Raw genomic sequence first — 19202 nt, 5'->3', positions numbered from 1 at the left:
GAGCTCACGTCCTCGCCCGCTCCACCCTCCCCGGTATCTTGGCAGTACCCCATCTCCTATCCTGTTTGCTGGACCTTCCAGCTGCTGCGCATCGTCAGCATCTGAAGACCATGTCGACGGGGGCACCGTCGCTGAGCGTGGATCTCACACCACCCTCCATTGGACACAATCATAACCATGGTCATAGTCGCAGTCATGGCCACTCTCGATCCAACCGCTGGGCGCAACCTCCGCCTCCCCTCTCACAGCCAACTGGTACCAGCCTTCATGAACACCCGGAGCCAATCAATGCTGTGAAACCGAGTTATTCATATGGTCATACACACCAACCATCGGGCCACGGTCACACACACACGCACTCGCACTCCAGTACACACCACAATCATAACCATAGTGTGTCGTCTGTCCACCACGATGTGCTAGATGATCACCATTTGAAAGGCTCCAATGGTGTTCATGGAATGTTATCTGCGGATACCACTATACAGGCAGGCTATAGTTCAGAGAATGTGTATGTTGGCTAGAATGTGATTTGCAAGTAAAGGCTGACCCTAATCACAGCAACGAGCTTTTGACCAGCGCACTCATCGTCTTGCCGTGGGTTGCGCTTTCTTGGTACCAGAGACAGTGCGCCCAGAGCCAAAAGCTATCTGGTGAAGGTATACCTGGTACGACAGCGAACATTCCTATCGGACAAGTTGGTCAAAAGACCTGCCTTTTGACAGCGATCACCCTCGTCCTCTTCGGCTGTGGGCAAATACTACGGATCAATTACCAGAAGGCTGGCACATCCAGGCTCTCGTCTGTCAACTTGCCGAAACTAAATGTGAAGAGTGTCCAAGCCTCGTTTTCACAAATTGTCTCAGTAGCACTGCCAATATTTGCAGCACTCAAGATCGGAGGCTTTTTGGTTGCATTTGCGCTACTCCTTGCGGCAGCATCAGGAGTCCCAGCCATCGTCAATGGAGCCTCGCGTATCCAAGAGAAATACAGTCGAAAGATTCTATCCCTTGCTCTGTTAGCGGTGATTTTTATATCGAGTTTCCTCGGGCTGAACCATCCATGGGATGTATCTCCATTCATTGGATATGCTGCCCTATTAGGATCTGTGTTCATTGCCCCACCTCCGTTTCCCTCCCTCCGTCACAATGGACCTATTCCTGAGCCAGGCGTTGTTGCTGCACAGAGCAAGACTTCACGCTCAAGTCACTCCTCCGTTGTGGTTACAACTGATGCGCCACTGGCAGTTATTGGCGGGTCCTCCCTTGCACTTCTGACAATACTTTTCAGCCGAGGATTTATCTTCAGTGTCTCTAGTCTGATATATCTCCTTATCCCCACGGGTATTTTGGCTATCTCTCTCATCATATCCCTGCCCCCAAGCCTCCGCTCCCCCCGAAAGACTGGACTCGCCATTTGCGCCGGAGCTGCAGCTTTTCTTTGTGCCCCACATACCCAGGATGACTTGCTTATGGTTTATGCCACACGAGGTATCTTGGCCACCGCGTCTTTCTTCGCCTCCCGAAGGGATGACATTCATTTGCATCTGGATGCGCATGCGCATAACAACACGCACAGCCATTCACACTCACACACAACCTCGGAATCCTCCCGGGTATCAAAGTGGCTTCTCCGTAAAAGCGAACCTTATCCGTTGCTGCACAGCATTCTCAAAGAGAAGGATTCTCGTAGCATCTTCTACTTTATGTGGTAAGTCATGAAATCTAGAAGCTGTCACTTCTGGATTACTGTTAACATCTCGCAGCCTGAATTTCACTTTTATGCTTATTCAATTATCATACGGGTTCCTAACCGGATCACTGGGGCTGCTTAGTGACAGTATTCACATGTTTTTCGATTGTTTTGCGCTTGTTGTTGGCTTATGTGCCGCTGTCATGAGCAAGTGGCCCCCGAACGCTCGATTTCCCTACGGCTATGGCAAGGTTGATACTTTGTCAGGATTTGCCAATGGTATTTTTCTTATGTGAGTATCATAAAAGCGGTGCGCAGGGGCCAATTCTAACATCATACAGGATTATCAGCCTGGAGATCGTTTACGAGGCGGTGGAACGGCTCTCATCGGGGAGTGAGGTGCATCGTCTAGGTGAGCTATTGTTTGTCAGCATTGCTGGACTCGCAGTCAACTTGGTTGGAATATTCAGCTTCGAGCACGGTCATGCTCATCACGGCCATGATCATGATCATTCCCATGGCAATGAGAACATGCACGGCATCTTCTTGCATATTCTTGCCGATACGCTTGGTTCAGTGGCAGTCGTTATTTCAACCATTCTCGTGCATTACTCCGGTTGGGCCGGCTACGACCCATTGGCCTCATGCTTCATCGCCATATTGATTTTCGCCTCGGCCGTTCCTTTAGTTAGCAGCACGGCCAAGTCATTGCTACTCACTCTGCCAGCGGACACCGAATATAATGTTCGGGAAACACTAGCGGGAGTTAGCACTTTGAGAGGCGTGGTTAGTTATACGGTGCCTAAATTCTGGCTTGATGATACAGGAACAGTATCTTCTGGACATGGCCATTCTCACGACCATTCTGGTCATGGGGATTGTGGCCATCACCATGATCATAAGCAGCACCACGACCATGGGCATTCTCATGATCATAGCCATGATCACGCTCACGATCACGACCATGCGCATGAGAAGAAGCCTCAGAGCATTTTCGGAGTCATCCACGTCATCGCGTCTCGGGGTGCAGATTTGGAAGATGTACGTCAACGGACCATCGACTTCCTTCGAGAGAAAAACATGGATATTCTTGTCCAGGTTGAACGGGACGGAGATGCGCGCTGCTGGTGTGGAGGTGGGAGCAAGGGCTTTTGATTGGTGACAACTGTTTCATCTATCAACGGCTGCTCTCGGAAGGGAGCCAGGATTTACGTTGCGTTTACTATCGTTTTGCTCCGGCCGATGTCTATATCTCTCTTGTACAGATAGGATTGGGTCGGTTCGCCGAAGAATTACACCAATCAACAGCACATAGTTTCCTCCACGAGCTTCATCAGAAGTGGAAGGCATATATTTCAATGATTCAATTACGAAACCGAATCTTTATCGCATCACATGTAGCCGAAATCAAGGGTGAGACTTGTACGACCCGTTCATCAGCTATTGACTGCCCCCAGCCCTGCAGTTCAGACAAATGGAGTGCAGCTCTGTCTGTGCCCCTTGGGCCAGATCTCTAGGAACTGCGACACGATACTCCTTCACGTCACACAATCACATTAAACCTCGGGAGCACTTGGCGTGAAAGTTCGGGTCTACCTATTGTGTTATTCTGCGAAGCCCCCGTTCCAAGTCTCTGGAGGCTGCCAGCCTTGTCGGCCAAACCAGTGCCATTAGCCAACTTGTTGAGCTGCAGCTCCAGGAAAATACCCTCCAGCATCCAAGGCCGCACAAATGTCAGAGTGACATTGAGCCCTGTCCTACCAACCACTCGACTTCCAGGTTTGAACAAAAGATGTTACGGCATTCTATATACCTTCCGACATTATCGTAACCCTAGCTAATCCTTTGTGTCATTCTTCTACAGATCCTTCTATAGAGATATTAGCCACACTACATACCCAAATCTCTTGTCCAGCTTATTCAATGTCATCAGCTTCGACCGCAAAAATACAATATGCCGACGAAGTCGTGCGAGGAGGATATGGAAAGATATTCGAGGGACATACAGTCTTCCTCACCGGAGGTACTGGGTGCTTAGGGGGTTGTCTCCTGTATAAGCTATCTTTGCAACTGCCAACTCGCAAGATTTTCGTCTTGGTTCGAGGGAACTCCCAGCGGGCTATTGGAAAATTGAGAAAATCAATGCCAAATCATGCAGAGGCAATTTTAGCCGCAAAGAAAGTCGAATTTGTGGTTGGCGATATGAAATTGGTGGATTTTGGCATTGAAACAGATGTCCTTAAACAACTTCAAGATCAAGTAACGCTGGTCATTCATACAGCTGCCAAGATCAAGCTTGAAGGTCCCATTCGTGAGGCACTGGAAAGCAACTGTCTCCCTGCGCTGGAAATGGCACGGATTGCCTCTGAATTCCGGCGACTGAAACTCCTCATCCAGATCTCTACATCTTATGTCAATAGCCACCTTTCCGACGGCCCAGTTTTGGAGCGGCTATATCAATTGGGAGGCGAAGAAGATCCAGAGGATGAGCTTGCATCCATCTTGACGCTGAGCACATCACCACATGTGGGCAAATTCTCGTCGACATACACCCAAGCCAAACATCTCATGGAACGTTTACTACTCAGCCGCTTCCCTCTCCTTCCAATTCTACTGCTACGGCCAACAATATTCGGTCCTGCGTTTAGACACCCCTACCCGCTATATGGATCGGAGGATTCCACGCCTCTCACCAAGTTTACTAGGCTCTGGTTCTCCGATCGGGGTACCACACAAGTCTGGCATGCCACCGAAGGCTACCAAACAGGCACCAATATCCTGGACGAGATCCCCGTGGACCTCGTAGCAAACGCGTGTTTGTTGCATGCAGCAGCACGGACGACAGGTATTGTCCAGGTTGGTGCCCAGCTCTATCACCCGATTACTTTTGATGATGTCTTCCGACTGGGCTTTGAAAATGCCACATCTGCAGCCCAGCGAGAGTTCCCGAAAATCATATTCACCCAAGATCGCACCACACCGCAGTGCTTTCTTGCTGAGTTGATTCAAGTAGGAACCCGCAACTGGTTGTTCGATTGCGGGCGGTCCTACTGGCTCAAGCAGGTGAGTGGGCCATTGAGCATCCAGGTGTGCAAGCATGAGGCAGATGCTCTAAATTTGGTACGGACTCATGATGTCCTCGGGACTGGAAAGCAGAAATCTCGTATCTGAAATGAGCTGCAGGGATACCGGAGGTTGTATAATATATGTATGGAGTTGTTCAATTTGTGAGCTACTCCGATGCATAGTATTTACAATATTTTCAATTGAGCACGGTTTTCTTAAAGCAAGGGGCGCGAGTGACAGATCAAAGTAGATTTCGGGAAGATCCCAGGGCTTGCGGTGGCCCGAGATTCAATGGCGATCTTGCCATGTAGATCTTTAGGGGCACCTCAGCTTTGCCATTATGATTGCAATCCATGCACGATACATGTGACAGTGCGTTTGTTATTCAGGTCCATAAGCTATCTAAGCACAGCCTCAATCTCAAAATGTTAGTATTTTGCAAGCTTTCTCGTGATATCTACGAACTAACGTATTTCACCACCGAGTGGCCACAACCACCGAGTGGCCACCCCACCCAAAACGCGTCAATTAATTTAATCCCTTCTTCTTCAACCACCCACTATGCCACCAATTCGCTCTCAAAGCTCGAAAAATTCAATTGAGCAAGAGGGTAGGCTTTTATTAGCTATCCAGGCTTTTAAAAATGGAGATATCAGTAATATTACTCTCGCTGCTCGCACTTTCAATGTGCCGCGTTCAACTCTCCGCCGCCGCCTTAGCGGCGTCCAAGACCGCGCGACTTCTCGCGCTAATTCGCATAAATTGACAGAACTTGAAGAGGAATCTCTTGAAAAATGGATTATCTCTATGGATTCTCGTGGAGCAGCCCCCCGGCCCTCTTCCGTACGAGAAATGGCGGATCTTCTTCTTCAATAACGTGGAACTACCCCGGTTCTTTCGGTCGGCGAAAATTGGGTTACGAAATTCGTGAAACGACATCCTCTCCTCTCCTCCCGATTCTCGAAACGGTATAATTACGAGCGTGCGAAATGCGAAGACCCTAAAATCATTGGGGAGTGGTTTAATCTGGTTCAAAAGACGATCCTTCAATTTAGAATCGACCCCGATGACGTTTATAACTTTGACGAGACCGGTTTCGCGTTAGGATTAACCGCGACCGCGAAGGTTATTACGAGAAGTGATATAACCGGTCGGCGTAAGACTTTACAACCTGGAACTCGCGAGTGGGTGACAGTAATTGAATGTACGGGTGCTTCTGGCTGGGTGCTTCCTCCGTGTGTGATTTTTAAAGGCAAAGTCTTCCTCGAATCTTGGTTTAAAAGCGTCCCGAATGACTGGCGCTTTGAAGTAAGCCCTAACGGTTAGACTTCGGATGAAATTAGACTTCGTTGGCTCGAAAAGCTCTTTATTCCTTCGACTTCTTCGCGTACGAAGGGGAGGTATCGGCTTCTAGTACTCGACGGTCACGGAAGCCATTTAACACCGAAGTTCGACGAAATCTGCGAATAAAATGGTATTATACCAATTTGTATGCCTCCGCATTCCTCTCACCTTTTACAACCTCTCGATATCGGCTGTTTTGCGGTACTAAAACGTGCGTACGGTCGGTTTGTTAAATTCAAAATGCGGAGTGGGATAAATCATGTCGATAAACTTGACTTCCTCGAAGCATACCCACTTATACGAATTGAAGCTTTTAAATCAGAGACTATTAAAAATAGCTTCGGAGCAGCTGGTTTAATACCTTTTGCACCCGATCGAGTGATTTCAAAGCTTGATATTCGTCTTCGAACCCCGACCCCCCCTCCGAGCCGGGGTAGTGATTGGGACCCAAAAACCCCTTCGAACTACGTCCAATTACAAAAACAAGCTTCGTCAATTAAAGCATTGCTTCGTATAAGATCAAGGAGCCCTCCAAGTCCTCTCAATTCCGCTATAAACCAGGTTTTAAAGGCGTGCCAGATCACTATGCAATCCGCCGCACTTCTTGAGAAAGAAGTAAGCGATTTACGCGCCGCCAACGAGAAGCAGAAGCAAAAGCGCACTCGATCCCGAAGGCAGATACCCGCCGAAGAAGGCCTCTCAGTTCAAGAAGCATCTGCATTAATTATGCAGCAACTGGAAGCAACTGAAGCACCTTCCCCCGCCGCCGGCATACCTAGAGAATCGGGTTTACAACCACGTACAAAGCCCCCCCGGGGATGTGGAATATGCAGATTGCCAGGGCATAGAAGAGAAACATGTCCAGATAGACCAATTAGTTAGTTGAATTAATTTAATGGAGTTTTGGTTGAGAAAAATGCATTTAAATTTAATATGTAGGGTTGGGGTGGCCACTCGGTGGTTGTGGCCACTCGGTGGTGAAATACGTTATCCGTCAAATCTTGGGAGATCAATTGCCGCTTTTAGGGTTGAACGCGCCAGCTCCACCACAGTTCACTCTGTACTATTGAAGCGTCTACCTCGATTATCTGTATCACTGCCGATCGTGATAGTTTTTGCCTTTCTTTTCTTTTGTTGGGCGAAATTATTAGCAATTTTCCAGTACCTACGGAGTATAAGTAACCCACAGCATCCTCCGTCTTACATGTATAGAATCTCCTCAATCTGACAACCTTCATCTTCTTTCAACGCCCAATTCAAACCATCAAAATGCAGTACAAGCTCGCTTCTATCTCCCTCCTGGCCGGTATGGCCTCAGCCATTCCTTCCTCCTCTCCCTCTCCAACACCCGCTTCTCTCTCTCCGAGCTTCAGTTCTATGGCATCCATAAGTGCCGTTCCCTCCGTCTCCGCGCCTATTGCTTCCAATACCCCCGGCGTAGTGAACCCCAAGGATTACGACTGTGTCTACCGCGGCTGGGGCTGCGACTGGAGGAAATCCGAATACGGCTACGGCTCCGACTATTGCGGTCTTTCTCCCTTCGAGGCCGGTCAGCAGCTGAAACGTAGCAAGGTCGTGGCTGTCTCCAAGGATGGTTCTGGTGACTGTGCTTCCAAGGCTGGTAACATGTGTTGCCAGGTCCTAGCGAAGGAACCATGCAGACGTGGCGAGAAGTATCTTGAGTGCAGGAAGCCAGAATAGGTATGTGTAACGTTCAACGTGGTTGAATTCATTGCTGATGAGTCTATAGATTATGCGATTTGATACTCCATGAGTCAGACGTTCAATCAAAATTGTGTGGCATGTGCAACATAAAGTGTATACTGCTGTCTGGGTGGTTCAGGCTATGGATAACGAGTATTGGTTACCTGGGAATGTGAGAGGATAATAGGACGGAATTTATTAATATTAATTTATGGAGCTGGTTTGTGCACAGTTATTCTCCTTTTCCTTGTTTTTTTTTTTATATACTTTACTATAGAGACTCGTGCCTTAGGTGTTATACACTGCATTGCGCAAGAATTAGGGCAATGCATAGTGGGTCGGTCATTGAATCTATACTGCGCGACTTTCAAAGAAACCTGTGCAGATCTTGGCTCTTTGAGCTCCAGATGTATTGTTGATACAGTTTTAGGTCTTTCATCAGAGTCCCATCTTTTTCCGGGGCCAAGCCACAGCGTTAGCCCATTCCATGTCTCCGGGATGCAATGCATCCAATAACTCAGAAACCAATGCCCGGCCTGAGTCTCGAGCCCACCAATGCTGACCATCAAGCTCTCCGAGCAACACACCCCAGTGCATGAGGATCAACAATGCTAACGGCAGTCGGCGTCGCATATTATCCACGAATTCCTTGTCGATCATAGCAAGCCAAGCCAGGACAGTGGCAGCGTCAACAGAATTGGAAACTCTGGTTGAGAACTGCCGCAGGTAGACAATAGCATCTTTGTTGACCCGATGCTGCTCGGGGTCGATACTGGCGAGGGTCTCGTCATTCAAAGTACCGAGTCGCTCAAGGGCATCCCGCGTGTCATCATCTAGACTGGGTGATTTAGATTCCCAGTGGTTTCTTCGACGGGAAAAGAGCTCTAATTTGATCCAAGATTCACCAATCCGGTGGATTTTTTTCACGCCTTGCAAGAGTTCGAACACGAAGACAATATTTTCCGTTATGCTTGAATTTTCTCCGCGGGCAGCAGTGACTCTTGGTAGAGCAATGCCTAGAACAGTAGTGACAATGGACTGCGCCAGCGCAGCCTCGCAGTTCATTGGATTGATATGGTCGACAGCTGCGCGATACGGCGCAAATGTGAGGTTGTGATATTGGAGGGCGATGTCAATATATACCAGGGATTCCGGTGGTTCAATTGTGGCGGCGATATGAAGAGCCCCCAGGGCCAAAATGCCATTCATTAAAAAATCATACTGAAGAGCCAGGCGAGGAATGGCAATTTGCCACACAAAATGCTCCGACTCGGAAGAGCAAAGACTCTTGTAGGTTTCGGTGGAAAACTTGTGCATAAGTTCCAGATCCCGCATCCCTGAAATAGTTGAAGAACCGGAAGCCGCTAGGTTAGGGATCCTCGACCGTAGGGGAGTTAGGTCTACAATAGCCAACGGGGCCGGCGTCTGGCTTTCTCGTGAATTGGACCGAGGGGGCGCTCTCAAGTATGTGCACAAGAGTTCCCGCGAGATACAATTGGAGCATGGTGGCCCCTTCTCATCACACTACAGCCCGTTAGTCCCGTCATTGGAGCCCGAGGTAATCTATTGGGCCCTGAGCTGGAACTAACCTTAACGCGACGTCTCTTACACTGGTCGCAGCCTTGGCGTGATTTTGTATGCGTTCGGCGAGGAGGCATCTCGGAAACCTCGGTACCTGAGAATCCATGAAATCGGTTGGCTTGGATCCTTAAGAGTCCAAGCGCGGGGAGAAAAGAAGATGGGTCACGTGGATTGGAACTATAAAAAGAGAATTCTTGTTGGATGTCTTGGACTTTTTCTGTTTACTTCTCATTTGACATGACCTACAGTGTATCCTTGATCACATGTGCCTCTAGAGAGGATTTGCTATAGACTCCAGGAAACAAAAGGCAGACTAAGAAGATATACCAAAAGCAACAATTCTCCGACAGGATGCGTCTGATAGAAAAACAAGTGGATCCCGATGTAAGCGACGTGGGGATCGCGAGAGCGAAAACGAAAACGAACGAGAACGACAATAAACAACCAATAGGAATACAAGTCAAGTCTGTTTCATCCTGTTTATCCAATTTAGGGCTCCACCTGCTAGAATTGCAGTCCTTTAGCGCTGACATGCCCGAAAGTTGATAATTTTATGATTTGATATCAATATTCTCTTTCCCTAGACCTGTGTAAGACTCTAGGCTCTTTTTTTTCTCTTGGCCTCATTATCTCACTCTTGGGACTTACACCCAGCTCTGTCTCATTCCCCTTCTTCCTCTACTTCATCTCTCTTTCCTTTTGATTACAAATCTCCCCCAACATGGCGAGCTACGCTACTTGCTCAGAAGTAAGCCTACTATGTCCTGTCGAAAGCACAACATACGGTTATTACCCCAGTTTCGGTGGAAATATATTCTTCACAGCCTTCTTCGCCCTGCTCGGATTATGTCAAGCCGGTCTCGGCGTCTACTACCGAACATGGACATTCCTGATAGCTCTCCTCGTCGGCACATTAATGGAGATGGCCGGCTACATTGGTCGAGTGCTTATGCATGATAACCCATGGTCCGGACCCGCATTCAAGCTTCAGATCGTGTGTCTGGTTCTCGCGCCGACCTTCGTCGCGGCCGGTGTCTACCTGACATTGAAGCATATAATTCTGAGCCTGGGACCCGAACACTCAATCTTGAAACCGCGTCTTTTCACCTGGATCTTTATCGGATGCGACATTGGATCTCTCCTTTTGCAGGCTGCAGGAGGTGGTGTCGCTGCAGCTGCTGGAAAAAACGACTTGAAAATGCTCACAGCAGGCGACAACATTATCATTGCCGGTATCGCGTTCCAGGTTGCGACCATGGTTGTGTGTGCATTCTTCGCTGTTGTCTTCTTTTGGAAGGTCTACAAGAGTGGTGATGGATTTTCGGGAGAGAAGAACCTCGATACTGGTGCTTCGCCAATTGTTCCCAAGTGGATGCCGTTCGTCGTGGGCGCCGAGGTCTTTGCCTATCTCACGGTTTTGATTCGATGCATTTATCGGTAAGAGTCCATGTTCAAGTCCAAACAACGCACTTTACTGACCACGATATCTAGTCTCCCGGAGATGGCTGGTGGCTGGGGAAACCCGCTGATGCAGAAGGAGAATGAGTTCCTTGTCTTAGATGGAATGTAAGTGATCTCTTGGTTCTTTTGAAAAAAAAAGAAATCTAGGGAATTCTAACTGACGTGTCATCAGGATGATTGCTCTGGCCTGTCTAGCCTTCACTATCTTCCATCCCGGAATCTTCCTCCCATCATTGCGCTTCGCACCCAAGAACCGCACATAATTGTTTTCTTGTCTATTGGTTTTGTGTGCATGGCGTTATTTTAGATACTTTCTTCCCAGCACGTTTGCCTATGCCAGAGATGACGGGTTCTGCTGAATCAGGGTGCCCTGTCCATTTGGCAATCTCCCACAATGAACCCTTAGAGATTAATTACTACTTTACATGTGCTGAATTTACGTCAATAATTCAGAAGCTTGTTCGGAAATAGATTTGTTCCTAAACTAGTGAAACAAAGATGTTAGGATGAAACTCCAGCCCTCATGAACATCGCAAAGAAATGCACCGCAAAGGAACCAGAGATCAAGAGCATGGCAAAGCATTGCTCGCTCTGTGCAATAAAAAGAACCACCGCTCAACGCGGTACATTGAACAAGAAAGAGAAAGAAAAAAAAGAACCCCGGCAACACCATGTTAAACCAGATCATAACCCGCCATCTTAGATTGCCGTGAAAAATTAAATCGTGCACTAGTCGTCCAACGTTTGACGGACACACCGGCGGACGCGCTTCTTAAATTCTGCAGGGTCATCACGCCATAGACGAGCAGCCTCCACATTCGCTGGGCTTTCATCGTTCGGGCTGGAAAGCATAGAAATGACGGACAGTAGGATCGTCTCGGGGGTTTGCACGGGAGACCAGCGTTCGGCAGCCGACTCGTAGCCGTATTTGTCCTCCTCGGGTGGGTGCAGAATGGAAATACAGACATTGCCGTTCTCATAAACTATCAAGGCGCAGTCATATGTGAGTAAATTGTCTGTGATAAGTAATTCAACAGGAACCACATACTATTTGGGTGAAAGATGGGAGATTCAAACTTCATCTTTGGTGGACGGTGAGGGTACTCTGCTGGGAAAGAGAGACGAGCCCGGAAGAAACCACCTATGCAAGCAAACTTGTTAGCTTTCTTCAATGTTCAACACACTTGCAGCAGGAAAGCATCCTAGGCGGCGTTGTGTTTGCCACAAGACCAGCGCAGGAATTCGATTTCAAATCTAGATATAACAGAATTATGACATACCTCCATATAGCTTCACATCGTCCGATATCATGAGCATAACCTCCCATTCGAAAATGTCGTTATCGACCAAGCCGCAGCTAATTCCGGGAATGTCCTTATCAGACTGCATCTGCTGCAGTTGGCGGGACAGCATGCGCCCGGCGGGAGAAGTCGCCATGCTGACAATGGGGATAGAGAAAGCAGAAGGTGGGAACGTGAAATCTGGTCGATATCGGAAGCCGATTTCAATGTTGAAACGAAGGACAGAGAGGAGAGGGTGAGGAGAAGATGAGGGGCGGAAAAAGAAATGAAGGCGGTAAAGCTAAAGCGGGGTTTAAATGACCTAGATAGGGAGGCGGTATACACTATGGGCATATAATCAGCTACTGTACGGACCTGATTTGAGGACCTTAGAAATGCAGGATGTTTGAATCTTATAGTTCATAAGTTTAAAGACTATTGTATAGAGTAAACATTTCAATCAATGATATAGATATAGCAAAGGCATCAATTACACAAACATTCCACATTCTTCACGAACTACTACCACCTGAGATTCATCGGATCTCAGTGGTTTTTTACTCAAAGCTCAGTTGGATACGAGGAGCATCTGAGTCAATGGGCTTGGCGGTCTTGAAAAGCAAAAAGATCTCAACACCAAATACGAGAGTGGCGAAGATAGTAAGCGCCACCTGCATGGCAAATGTCTTACCAATAACCTTGGCGAAGCGGACACGGGCAGCCCAGTCAAAGGTAGTCCATGCATCCATGAGGCCAATCTTACCACTGCCACCGGTGATGGCAGGGCTGACTTTGCCGCCGAAAGAGCGATCGAATGGCACAATAGTCTCATCCTCCTCGGGCAGCATGGAGGCAGCCACACGGACAAAGATAACACGAGCAGGCATGGAGATCAGGAATGCTAGGATGACAGGAACCACACTGACGCCCAGTAAACGGTACAAGGCCACAATAGGTTGAGTATCCTGGTCGCCGGGAGTATCGAGCCAGCCAGCGAAATTAGCAACGGCCATAGGGATGAAGAAACCAGCAGCGGTGAGGACATCCTGGAGAGCCGCAGCGGGGGCAATCTTAATCCAGGTCTTATAGCTGGGGATACGCTGGTAGAAGCGCTTTGGGGAGGGCTCGGAGATGACAATGTGCACCCAGGCCATCTGCCAAGTAGCCAGAACAACGCTGATGACAGACTGGACGACAAACTGGAGCATGTATGAAGAGACAGGGAAGAAAGATGAGAGGAAGCCACGGGCCACGTTATAGGCCATAAACATGCCCAGTCCACGGAAGCGAGACCAGTAGCCAGCACGGGAGCGCAGGTGCTTCACGGTGGTGCGCAGCTTGCTGGTGATGGGCTTCAAGGGGGTAGGAGTAACCAGCTCAGGATCTTCCTGGCTATTGACTGGCTTGGTGGGATCGGGATCGGAAGTAATGCGCACGTAAATATCGGGGTTGGTATCTTCAACTGCGGCCAGAGTGGAGATCATCATTCCGTAGGTATACTCGATCTGTCGGGCGTTAGTTCCATGAGATTATATCTGGAAAATTGCATTACTTACAGCCCAGAAAGCAATACCAAACAAGGTAGCAGTAATGACAAACAAAGCGACCAAGCCTGGATTGGCTTCATCGTGCTCAGGCTTGTTCGAGGACTGCATGTGAGTGACAGCAAGCTCGGTGCCCCGGCGCATAAGGACATTAGCGACGGACATGATGAATCCGACACCGGTGATGAATGTATATAATCGATGAAAATTATGTGGAAAACTTCCAAGGTTGAAGAGTAAGAATGAGATAGAGGGGAAGATGGGGGCTTTTATTTGATACAAAGGTAGGCAGCAGGGCCACTAGCGCCGGAGCCAGCGGGTACTCTGGCAGTACTTGGTGTATGCTCGTGCTCCACTCACAGTTCGAGGTACCCGCCATGTACCTTTGGTCAGCCTCACTCCAGTTGTAGTTGGAATTCGAAAACTTTCCTCTCTACTCTGTACTCCGTACTCCGTACTGAGATAGCCATATCTTTACTTATTATTTAACTACTCAAAATTCACAAAATTAAAATGTATAAAAATAGAACCCCCTTGGATTATCGGCGTCCAATTTCTCCGTGCCGGCCAGGCATGGCCCCCGACGTATTATTAACGCTAAACCCAGGCTGTGCGAGGCTGCTTCGGATAATCCTTGCCACTCGCTCCTTGGGCCCCATTCAGATATAGCGCATACTGCAAGTGAAAAAAAAGACTCCTGTTGAGCCTCAATTGTTTCAGGCAAAGTGGGTATGCTGCGTAGATCCATCGCCTTCTACGAATTATAGTGGCTGATAAAGTTTGTCCAAAGCTTGTACACATTCTAGATCTAATGTGACATGGCCAACTCCCAAACAAAAAAGACCTTCTATAGAATATCGGAAATCAACCAGACATCTAAAATAACACAAGACATGATCAAAAAGATGCGAGACCAATCAAGTTCAAATCACGGTCACAGACAACCATCCGTAGATGGAACACAAAACGCTTCAAAAAGAGATCAATCAAGGTATGTACACACACAATCATTCTCATCAACTTTAGTCAAAGAGCTTCTTCATGCCCTTGTGTGCCAGCTCGACGCCGAGGAAAGTGGCGGCATTAGCAGGCACCGCACGAGCGAGAGCCGGTCCGAATCCAGGGAAGAAGGCTTTGAAACCGCCGCTAGCGTAAACCGAGCGGATAACACCACCAATGGTGGGCTTGCCCGGTGCGCTCTGCAGGCGGGACTTGATGGTGTCAATGGGGAAGACGGGAATCCACATGGCGATACCGGCAGCACCACCAGCACACACAACGGCGGATAGGGAAAGCTCGCCCGTCACATTGCCTTCGGCATCCTTGGGAGTCAAAGTGCGCTTGATGTACTCGTAGGCTGCGAAGTAAGCCGCCGAACCGGGACCATCACGCGCCAATGTCATGGCGCTACCACGGAACACGCTGCGAACACCACCTTCCTTGTACAGCTGGCGCACAACATCCATACCACCAGAGTACTTGGGCTTCTCACCCGGAGCCAGGGTCTTCTGGCCCTGGATCTGGAGGAGGACTTTGACACGCTCGAAGGGCGCCGTGATCAGGGTCATGGGGATGGCGGAGAAGAAACCCGCAGAAGAGATCTGTGCAATGGAGTACTGCGGGGTATTGTTCTTGATGGGGACGGTGGAGAACTTGTCCACGAGGGTCTTGCCCACGTCGTAACCCTAATGAATTGTTAGCATTTCTTCCAGCCGGGCGCTCGCAGCTAGCTCTGGGCACCAAGAGAACCAAAAAAACAAAAACGTACCCAAAAGCTGACAGCAACTGTGAGACAGGGATTGTTAGCTCATAACTCGACCCATTGCTAATGTAAAGCCATTATAGCTGAGGCTAGAGAACTTACACATGGGAGTAACTCCAACAAGTGGGGCGGAGACACCGGCATACAATCCCTACGAAACCATTGTTAGTTCGGTCGCGAAGTAGTCAGTTTGCTTGTGATAATCTTACTCGAGCCAATCCTTCACGGGCAACTGTCCTCCTGACCACATCCATGGCACCTGAGTAAATGCCCTTCTCGGCCGTCTGCAGGCGCACCTTCACCAGATCAAACGGGTGTCCGACAACCACAGCACAGAGACCACCAGCAGCACCAGCTGCGAGGGAGCGCAGCTGTACAATAGTCTGGTTGACGGCCTTGGTCTCGACGGCCTTGATCTCATCTTTCAGCTCCTGCGAGGGGGAGGTAGAGGTGGACATTGTGGGCGGGTCGGAGCGGGGAAGAGATAGGGATGGAGATGGAGGAAGAGAAACAGAGGAAGAAAGAGAAGACAGGACAGGAGCCAAGAGTAAGACGTAGAAAGGTAATTAATAGTGCAATAGGAAAAAAATATCCGAAGATCTCGCGACGATGGAGACAACCCGACACACCGAAGCCGACTGGTCTTCCCCGGATCAAAGTGTACCTCGGCTCGGTAACGGAAAAACCGACTTCCCGCGGTAGATAGCAGGGACGTCAAAGGCAAGTCTATAGTACTAAAGCACAAAATATTGTAGAATTGGAATGATTTGGTGATTATCCTTTACGGATTGGGCTTGTATTCTCTTCTTATAATGTCGGTAATTTCCGAGTGCGTCAGGTCCGGGTGAACGGGGGAGAGCTCAACCACGCCACATTTTCCCGCGGAATAAAGGATGGCCGTATTAGGGCTAGATTCTATTACATCTCTCTAAAACGCTTCCTAAATTGTATAGATGCAGGCAGATATAAAGTGGTTACATTGTTCGTTGCACATGTGCCAGTACTTGAAAACACCAGTGGACCCTCCTAGTATATACTTAGTACACCGGTCGCAATAATCACATGGAAATCCACGTGCTCATTAGTGGGACGCTTTATGGATACAAATAAAACTTATTGTACATCCATACATGCTTTGTACATTCATGTAGTGAGAGCTATGGCTATAAGGCTATAGTAAGTATTAAACTCGGACAATTCAGGTAAAAATGGTAATTTCGTTTACTATTCAACGGTTCAATACTTGGCGCCGTATGCACACTAAGATCGTGAGGAATATAAATACAATAGTATAGATTTCATTCATTAAGCTCAATTGACATTAAATAACAGCTCCGCAGAGCAAATAGAAGACAAAACATGATGGAATCCATCATGAACCCGTTCCATATTGTACCTGTACAAGCCAGACAACGGCGATACCTGATTCATACCCCATGAATTACCTCGGAGAAACACGAGAGTGGACTCTACGCCTTCACATGGAGGAAATTTACAGAGCGAGGATAGCGAGCATACCGAGGACACCCATAGCACCACTACCAACAGTGGCCATGGGGGCAGCGGCACCCTCGCTGGAGGAAGGAGCAGCAGAGCCGGAAGCAGAGCTGGAACCGTCGCTGTCAGAGCCGGAGTCAGAGTCAGAGCCAGACTTGGAGCCGGAGCCGGAGCCGTTGCTGTCAGAGTCGGAACCAGAGCCGGAGACAGCGGAGGTGGTGGTGGTAGTGGCAGTACCGTTGGCACCGGTGCTGGTGCTGGTCTTGGTGACCATGGAGGAGCCGGAGCCGGAAGCGCCAGAGCCCTAGAGATATGGTCAGTATGATTCAATGGAAGAGGAGGAAGGATATCTTACAGTAGCGGAGCCGGTGGCGGAGCCAGTGGCAGTGGCACCGGAGCCGGTGGCAGTCTTGGAGCCAGAGGCGTTAGTGGCAGTCACGGAGTCAGAGCCAGTGGCAGTGGCATCGGAGCCAGAGCTGGTGGAGCTAGAGTCAGAGCCAGTGGCAGAGCTGGACTTGGAGTCGGAGCCGGTGGCGTCAGAGCCAGCAACACCGCCTGTGATATAATGTTAGTTGGCTGGATCAAGTGTTGGGGGAATGATCAATAGTAGTTACATACCAGGGCACTTAGCGACGGCCATAGCGAGAACCTTCTCGGCGTCATCGCTGGGGCAGGCCTCCTTGGTGCAGTCACGGATACCGAACTTGTAGTTATCGGACTTGCACAGGCAGGCGATATCATCAGCCTTGCAGCCCAAGTCGGCAGCCTGCTTGCTCATGTTGGAGAGACACATGGACTATAGACGCGATAGAATTAGCATCGAGCTTGATTCAATATAACGAGGAACAGTGTACTCACAGCACACTCAGAGGCGGAGACATCAGCAGCGCTCACACCAAGGGCGGCGATCAAGGCGAAAGCGACGGGGGAGAAGGACTTCATGATGAGAAGAAGGGGTGAAGATTATAGAGCTAGGTAAAAAGATGAAGTTTTAAGGCAAAGTGGGAACTGAAAGAAATCCCGAGATGGGGACAGTCTTTTTATACAGAAAGGCCCGAGAAACAAAAAAAAACAAACTCTGCATCAAAAAAAAACACCAGCCACCTGCCCCAGACTGTAAAATTGAGACTCCATATTGGACAAAAAGGGACGAAAGTGGACGAAGCTGGTGGTACAACCCAATCATCACGCAGGATCGGCTATGTGGGTTGCCTCACAAAACCATGCAGTTGAAATTGGTATGGTACCCAGCCAAAGTGGCGATGAGAGACAGACCCTATTCTCGTATGAAGTCATCAACCAGGCAAATCTTGGATCTGCCCTCTGAAATGGGGATGGATCGCCCCAGAGATAGCTCGCACCCCTTCTCTATGTCGATCTCATAGGTTCATCCAATCGCCAGGGGGCCCCATCGGAATTGGTTTTTCGAGGTTGAGTCAAAATTGGGCAGCTCCCATTTTACCGACGAGGTACGGGAGGTACGGGAGGTACGGAGTACTCCGTAGCCATTGGCTACGGAATATAACCAAGGTTCATAGTAGTTCATCTCGGATAATGAACAATGTGGTAGAGATCCTGATCCATTCGATCCAAATCTAGGTGGGTTTTAGTCGGAGGAATCCGATCGCACTATTGAAAAATGAAAAACTCAGTTGGGACACCGCTGGTTGTGGCTGAGCTCAGCCACACCCCATTCTGTTATATTATATTATTGTTATTCCTTCAATTTTCTATTGAGGCTTCAGATTTGTCAAGGGATACCCCCTGCGTAGAAGGGGAGATTTAAGGTGCAAATAATAATTGTTATCACTTTCTCCTCCCTTTTTTTGCTTTTTTTGGCCTTTGTCTTTTTATTTTTCTCCCTAATTAATATTTCGCAGATCGGAATCAAACATCCACCTTGGATGTGATATGCCCCTCTGACTCCACATCGTCGAAATAAAATAAATCAAATTATATTCCACCAATATATAGAGCTATGTTGTACGGAGTACTCCGTACTGCGTGCCATATCTTAATATATTAAACACTGTACATCCCTGGCCACATACGTTGGGACAAATCCCCTCAAAGTTTTTATACCTCGACGGCGTCACGTGAACTTGTGACCATGGTAGTCCTATTTTGAAATTGCAAATTTTGTTGTTTTGATATTTGATATAGTCTAGGATTATGCGCCAAGCGCGTTGGGCATCCTCCGTATATGTCGAGCAAATGCAGCTGTACGGAGTACTCCGTTCTCACCGGCATATTACCGCTGTTTTCTCAGCA

General features: G+C 48.6%; 9 protein-coding genes across 9 annotated transcripts; 4 read left to right on the top strand and 5 right to left on the bottom strand.

Moving 5' to 3' along the window:
- Window positions 1-110: 110 nt before the first annotated feature.
- Window positions 111-2847, top strand: N7447_006069 (metal cation transporter MSC2; the record flags this gene model as incomplete). Its single annotated transcript, XM_057230331.1, has 4 exons — window positions 111-511; window positions 562-1710; window positions 1766-1984; window positions 2034-2847. 4 exons carry the CDS (start codon window positions 111-113, stop codon window positions 2845-2847), a joined length of 2583 nt encoding a protein of 860 aa, XP_057085421.1.
- A 768-nt stretch (window positions 2848-3615) lies between these two features.
- N7447_006068 (Male sterility NAD-binding) lies at window positions 3616-4863 on the top strand (the record flags this gene model as incomplete). Its single annotated transcript, XM_057230330.1, has 1 exon — window positions 3616-4863. One exon carries the CDS (start codon window positions 3616-3618, stop codon window positions 4861-4863), a length of 1248 nt encoding a protein of 415 aa, XP_057085420.1.
- A 2508-nt stretch (window positions 4864-7371) lies between these two features.
- N7447_006067 (uncharacterized protein) lies at window positions 7372-7803 on the top strand (the record flags this gene model as incomplete). Its single annotated transcript, XM_057230329.1, has 1 exon — window positions 7372-7803. The coding sequence occupies one exon, from the start codon at window positions 7372-7374 to the stop codon at window positions 7801-7803; it is 432 nt and encodes a 143-aa protein (XP_057085419.1).
- A 441-nt stretch (window positions 7804-8244) lies between these two features.
- Window positions 8245-9479, bottom strand: N7447_006066 (Zn(II)2Cys6 transcription factor domain-containing protein; the record flags this gene model as incomplete). The annotated part of the gene is made up of 2 exons (XM_057230328.1): window positions 8245-9330; window positions 9396-9479. Coding segments are annotated over 2 exons (1170 nt in total), but the record flags the coding sequence as incomplete, so codon positions are not given.
- Window positions 9480-10108: 629 nt separating this feature from the next.
- On the top strand, window positions 10109-11111 carry N7447_006065 (RTA1 domain-containing protein; the record flags this gene model as incomplete). The annotated part of the gene is made up of 3 exons (XM_057230327.1): window positions 10109-10824; window positions 10879-10953; window positions 11021-11111. The coding sequence occupies 3 exons, from the start codon at window positions 10109-10111 to the stop codon at window positions 11109-11111; spliced, it is 882 nt and encodes a 293-aa protein (XP_057085417.1).
- Window positions 11112-11577: 466 nt separating this feature from the next.
- Window positions 11578-12285, bottom strand: N7447_006064 (putative ubiquitin conjugating enzyme; the record flags this gene model as incomplete). The annotated part of the gene is made up of 3 exons (XM_057230326.1): window positions 11578-11831; window positions 11897-11989; window positions 12129-12285. 3 exons carry the CDS (start codon window positions 12283-12285, stop codon window positions 11578-11580), a joined length of 504 nt encoding a protein of 167 aa, XP_057085416.1.
- Window positions 12286-12685: 400 nt separating this feature from the next.
- On the bottom strand, window positions 12686-13837 carry N7447_006063 (uncharacterized protein; the record flags this gene model as incomplete). Its single annotated transcript, XM_057230325.1, has 2 exons — window positions 12686-13633; window positions 13685-13837. 2 exons carry the CDS (start codon window positions 13835-13837, stop codon window positions 12686-12688), a joined length of 1101 nt encoding a protein of 366 aa, XP_057085415.1.
- Window positions 13838-14694: 857 nt separating this feature from the next.
- N7447_006062 (carnitine:acyl carnitine antiporter) lies at window positions 14695-15892 on the bottom strand (the record flags this gene model as incomplete). Its single annotated transcript, XM_057230324.1, has 4 exons — window positions 14695-15357; window positions 15441-15457; window positions 15537-15585; window positions 15644-15892. 4 exons carry the CDS (start codon window positions 15890-15892, stop codon window positions 14695-14697), a joined length of 978 nt encoding a protein of 325 aa, XP_057085414.1.
- A 1034-nt stretch (window positions 15893-16926) lies between these two features.
- Window positions 16927-17873, bottom strand: N7447_006061 (CFEM domain-containing protein; the record flags this gene model as incomplete). Its single annotated transcript, XM_057230323.1, has 4 exons — window positions 16927-17235; window positions 17287-17486; window positions 17550-17727; window positions 17790-17873. 4 exons carry the CDS (start codon window positions 17871-17873, stop codon window positions 16927-16929), a joined length of 771 nt encoding a protein of 256 aa, XP_057085413.1.
- Window positions 17874-19202: the final 1329 nt, after the last annotated feature.

Source organism: Penicillium robsamsonii, assembly GCF_028829455.1.
Source record: "Penicillium robsamsonii strain IBT 29466 chromosome Unknown utg000003l_segment0_segment0, whole genome shotgun sequence".
Lineage (NCBI taxonomy): Eukaryota > Fungi > Ascomycota > Eurotiomycetes > Eurotiales > Aspergillaceae > Penicillium > Penicillium robsamsonii.
Note: the sequence above shows the minus strand (reverse complement) of the source record. Positions and strands in the feature narration are given on the sequence as shown.